Source organism: Atta cephalotes, assembly GCF_000143395.1.
Source record: "Atta cephalotes unplaced genomic scaffold scaffold00041, whole genome shotgun sequence".
Lineage (NCBI taxonomy): Eukaryota > Metazoa > Arthropoda > Insecta > Hymenoptera > Formicidae > Atta > Atta cephalotes.
This window is the reverse complement of record NW_012130105.1, coordinates 2485767-2491417: the sequence shown is the minus strand read 5'-3', so window position 1 is coordinate 2491417 and position 5651 is coordinate 2485767. Positions and strand designations below refer to the sequence as shown.

Here is a 5651-nt window from a genome sequence, read left to right as displayed (position 1 = left end):
TAACTTAATAAATAGTATTAATTAACTAAACTAACTAACAATAAGTAATAATATATAAAATTAAAATTTAATTATTATTAATTAAATTTATATATTATAAATATATATATATATATATATATATATATATATAATTTAATTACAATTATAAATATATGCATTACACATATAATGACATTGCAATTGTAATGTAAAGATTATAATTTTTTTAAACTAAGAAAATCAAACAATGATTTCTATAACTTAAAAAACCAATATGTATGTATGTGTATGTGTATTATTTGGTTAATGATCATCTTTCCTGAATTATAACAGAAAGATAACTATATTTATAAATAAATAATAAATGAAAATGAAAATACAAATTATAGATCAGATTACAATTTATTATGTATTAATTTATATCATTATTACGTATGTAACGTTGATTACGATAGTTTAACTATAATTTATTCAACGTTGTAATAATTTTTAATTCAAACTTCGTAGGCAGTCAAAATAAAAATATTGCATAATATTCACAATATTGTTGTTTCGAATAGTGTATGTATAAACATATAAACTATTGTAAATATTAATTACTTTGAGAATAATTACAAAAATGCTATTTAGCAATTATTGGAAAAATTACAGTCTATGACCATCTTTGCCATATAACCATAATATCCGTGTTTATCTCACATTTCCGTGCATATCACGATTTTCGCATTTTATTCTCTTCAGGAAACAACTGTGTCGTGCTGTTTGTCGTGCTATTTCAAATTTGCATGTCAACGCGTGGGTACACGATGATATTCAAGCGCTGAATATATATTCGAGTTATTCATTATATAGAAAATCTCCGGGGTAAATATTTCTGAATTATTGAAATCACTAGGGGAGCCGCTAGATAATAGTGAGGAATAATGATTGCTTTTAATGTCAAAGTGTCGGCCAGTCACACGAAGCAGCAAAGCTTAATTGGTTTCGACGAGCTAAAACTCTGGCATATAAACATAATTACGCAGAAGTTTATCATTCAGAAGTTTTCATTTTATTTTACATGAATGTTAATAAAGGATCTTGAAAAACTTAATTTATTGCACATATATCACCTCGGAATTTTTAATTTTCGCCTAAATATCTTTCTGAAATACATGTCGCTTCTTCCCGATACAAGATACAAATAAATCATGTTGCATATCTTCTCATTTCTTCTTTATTTGATTGCGAGCTTATCTCTTTTTCGACGGCAAATACGTGACGGTTAGCGCGCGCGAATGACGATAGAACTTTTATAAAAAAAGACATTTACCCTGATATGATTACATATGATTACACCGATTACAAGGTCGATTATATTTTAATAGGCAGAAGCATTTGGATCGAGGTCGCGCGATTTCGATAACCTTAATACCTTCACCGATTAGCGAGGCGCATTTTTCGCAATGAAAGAGAAGTTGATTTTCGGCGCTTCTACGAAAGTAATATCGCAATCGCAACATCATTCATGATGACCTGAAATGAAATTCGAGGAATGTTTTCAGATATTCTTAACTTCAACTGCCACGTATATCGTATTATTTAACTTTATGTTATAAAATACAGTCAATAACTCAAGTCTGCGAAGCGGTACTTCAGGGAGGAATAAACTCTAACGCTATTTGTATACTCTCTTAGAAATCTCTTCTGGGAAAGCAAGTGGTGAAAGGCAATCTTTCCATTATGCAAATTGAGGTAAATTTTCTTAATGAAAAAGAGGAACGAACCGAGTATATTAAGCTGCTATTCTGCATATTAATCAGATTTCTCATAGAGAGACTGTGGGTGATACGCTCGCCAGATTATATGCGATGCAGACATATCCTTAAATGACTACGTGATTTTGTGCAGGTTTCCCAAGACTAGAGACTTATTTTTATTTACCCACGCAATTATGATTCAACCATTTCAGAATGTTATCTTAATCGCTATGGATCGCTACTTTATTTGGCGCTTGAGTTGACGCTTCTACGCTTTTTCGAGACTATTATATTATTGATAAAATTAAGTGATTGAAATCAATCGTGACGTTGTTACTCAATGAAAATCAGTTTAATGATATTTATATAAATGATATCCAGTCAAGTCTTCTTAAATCTAGTTTGCTTGTTTTTTATCTTCTTTGTTGTCGCACGAATAATATGCGAGACTGCAATGTTGTCCATAAATAATCAGCTTCGTATGTGACCTTTCAACGATAACACAAGATCTCCACTATCTGTACTTGAAGACACATTGCATTCTTTCGTTTAATGAGTTGTTACAAGGCGTATTTGTGCTCATAATTAATATATCTACATCGTGCAGTCAATCTCTCTTTTTTTCTCGATATCACTTCAAAGCAAAACATTTAATTCGTATATTGCACGCACAATACCGCTACATTATTGTGAAGATCATTGTAAATATTTCACGTAATTATTTATAGTTGCTCTCGGACATCGACAAGTGGGGTATCGATATCTTCAGGATAGGCGAGCTTAGTAACAATCGGCCCCTCACCTGCGTGGCATACACGGCCTTCCAGAGTCGAGATCTGCTCAAATCGTTGGCGATACCTCCCAAGACCTTCGTTACCTTTATGATGACCCTAGAGGATCATTATGTGAAGGATAATCCCTTCCACAATAGCCTCCATGCAGCCGATGTGACTCAATCTACTCACACTCTGCTCAACACACCCGCCCTCGAGGTTTGTATGTAATGTATATACGCCTTTGCTTGTGTAACATCATTTTATCTTTTTTCCAAACTTGGAAATAAGTATCTTGCTCTCATAAGCTTTACCAATATCTCATTGACGAGTATAAAGTACTTTGTAAACTACAGAATTGAGATGTCGCAAGAAGAAAAATATATTTTCTGACAACATATCATAAATCATATATTTTCTACATTACAGTCCGTGTTCACGCCATTGGAGATCACCGCTGCATTATTCGCAGCTTCCATCCATGATGTAGACCATCCTGGACTCACGAATCAGTTCCTCATTAACTCAAGTAAGTATCGGCGAGATTTGTCAAACTTTCTGTTCTGCATTATTTGTTATTTTGTTATTTTGTGTTCCGTTAAATATTTAAACAATATATTATATTTCTTTATCGAAGATATATCTGCAACATTCTCATTGCTTCTGTTTTTTTTACAATGACTAGCAAATTAATGATCCGTTATTTTTCTTTTGCTCAGGTTCCGAACTCGCGTTGATGTATAACGACGAGTCGGTATTGGAGAATCATCATTTGGCAGTCGCATTCAAGCTTCTGCAGAATGAGGGTTGTGACATATTCGTGAATATGACGAAGAAGCAACGGCAGACGCTGCGAAAGATGGTCATCGACATGGTCCTCTCGACAGATATGTCGAAGCACATGTCGTTGCTGGCCGATCTGAAGACCATGGTGGAGACGAAGAAGGTCGCCGGTTCCGGTGTGCTACTGCTCGACAATTACACCGATCGTATTCAGGTGCTGGAAAATTTGGTGCACTGCGCCGACTTGTCTAATCCGACGAAACCATTGACTCTTTATCGACGATGGGTGAGCTTACTAATGGAGGAATTCTTCCTGCAAGGCGACCGCGAGCGAGAACAAAACATGGATATTAGTCCGATGTGCGATCGTCACAGTGCGACCATCGAGAAGTCGCAGGTCGGCTTCATCGATTACATCGTTCATCCACTTTGGGAAACCTGGGCAGATTTGGTGCACCCAGACGCACAGGAGATCCTGGACACTCTTGAAGAGAATCGCGACTGGTATCAATCAATGATACCGCCATCGCCGCCGTCCGATGATCAGCAACAGTCAGGAACGAACGAAAGTCAACAGCAAGATAGGATACATTTTCAAGTGACATTGGAGGAAGGTGATGAGACTAGCGAAGCTGTAGAAGGTGGTGACACAGGGGGCGGCGATGACGGCGGTGGTGGTGAATTTTCCAGCGAGGATCCGGGCGGTGAGACGGAGGAGAACGCCACGGAGGCTGGGATGTGACGGAGGCTCGCTGGTATTTGCAGGAAACTCCATGAGAAGGTACAACAGAGTTGGTGGCGAGTGCGTCAGTGACATTCGCATCTAGCCGCGCCTAGTCGCCGGTCCTTTTGTATCGACCTATGCCATGTCGGCTGGACCACGAGGGAGGACGGCGATTAAGATGACGGGAGCCGTCTCGATCGAGCGGACAAGAGACAACGTCCCGACGACGACAGAATTATTGTTCACGATATTGTTCACGAAGTGCGAAAGACGCTTCAGGATCGTTAAGTTTCGGCTGGACCGAAACGAGCTGTAAATGGACAAAGCTGCACGTCTTTTGTCGTCGTCATTGTCACCGTCGTTTTCGTCGTCGTTTCGCAGTTTTGTCTCCACGTTTCGTCTCGTTGAATACTGTCAAGCGGGAGGGGCGAATCTCTTTTCACAAAGTACCTGCGCAAATGAAAGCGGCAACTGTATGTTTGCTACGTCGAATGAGTGGCAAGATGTTTCTTTTTTTCATTTACACACGCACACACCGAAGATGGTGATAATCAGCACACGATAATTGTCCATCGTGTACTGATCGTCATCTTTTCTATTGATTTAACGATGTTGTGTCGCCGTCGAAGGCTGGAGGGAACCTCTTCCAGGACATGCAGGATCCTCAACAACATATCAACAATGTACGATATATTATGGATTCTAACGATGCGTATTAGCGATACTTCCGAGCAGATTGATGTCTCTGTCTTCTTCTTGGATTTTGAACGCCGCGCGAAAATTGTTGACACGTAAGCAACATTTTGAGACTTGTATTTGCGTACGACGGAAGTTTATCAATTTGTTTCTAATTCGTAAGTTATAATGTAATGTCATAAGCTCAATAATACGTTGCATTTTCGTGATCATAAAATTAAAATTTTATGAATAATTTTGTTAACGTTTCGCTATTAGTCGATATTCAAAATTATCCACTTTATGGATCAAATCGAGCTTAATTTCGTTATCCGAAATGCACGTTATACTGAAAAGGAAGAGAAACGACGAAATTAGAAAATAATTAAACGAAAGGATACTCAGTTACAGTTAGGTGCGTTCATCCTTTTAGTTCTTCGACGGTATTCGATAGTCACCTACTTATAGAAAAAGAGATACCTGTCTTTAATCGTAAGATTTTGTCATGTTCGCTTTGTAGACGTAGACAAGTTCGTAAGTGAATTGTTCATAATCGAAAAACGAAAATCCAGAAGTAGCCGCGTGTCTATAAAGGAAATGCTAGAGCAAATACGTAGAGTATTACCCGTTGTCTATATGATTTAAGCGAAAGAAGTGAGGAAGGAGTCCACTTCTTTTTCTCATATCATGCAGTTAACGGGAGAGCACCGAGCAGCAGAGAGGCATCGAGATAAGAGTATAATTAATTTTAATACACAACCATATCAAGAGCTGGTCTTTTAAGTTTGTATTAAAATTAATTACCAGAGCCGCGAGACGCTTTCTTGCGATATATACAATATACGCAAAACACACATATACATACGCATACACACACACACACACACACACACACACACACACACACACACACACACACACACACACACACACACACACACACACACACACACACACACACACACACACACACAC

General features: G+C 37.7%; 1 protein-coding gene across 1 annotated transcript in view; it reads left to right on the top strand.

Annotated features, from left to right (window-relative positions):
• LOC105622234 (cAMP-specific 3',5'-cyclic phosphodiesterase) overlaps nt 1-4019 on the top strand; it is a 14454-nt gene extending 10435 nt beyond the window's left edge. Inside the window, exons 4-6 of the mRNA XM_012203658.1 lie at nt 2450-2713; nt 2924-3023; nt 3214-4019. Coding sequence (XP_012059048.1) covers nt 2450-2713; nt 2924-3023; nt 3214-4019 — 1170 coding nt within the window. The remainder of the gene's footprint in view (nt 1-2449; nt 2714-2923; nt 3024-3213) is intronic.
• The last annotated feature ends 1632 nt before the right edge of the window (nt 4020-5651 follow it).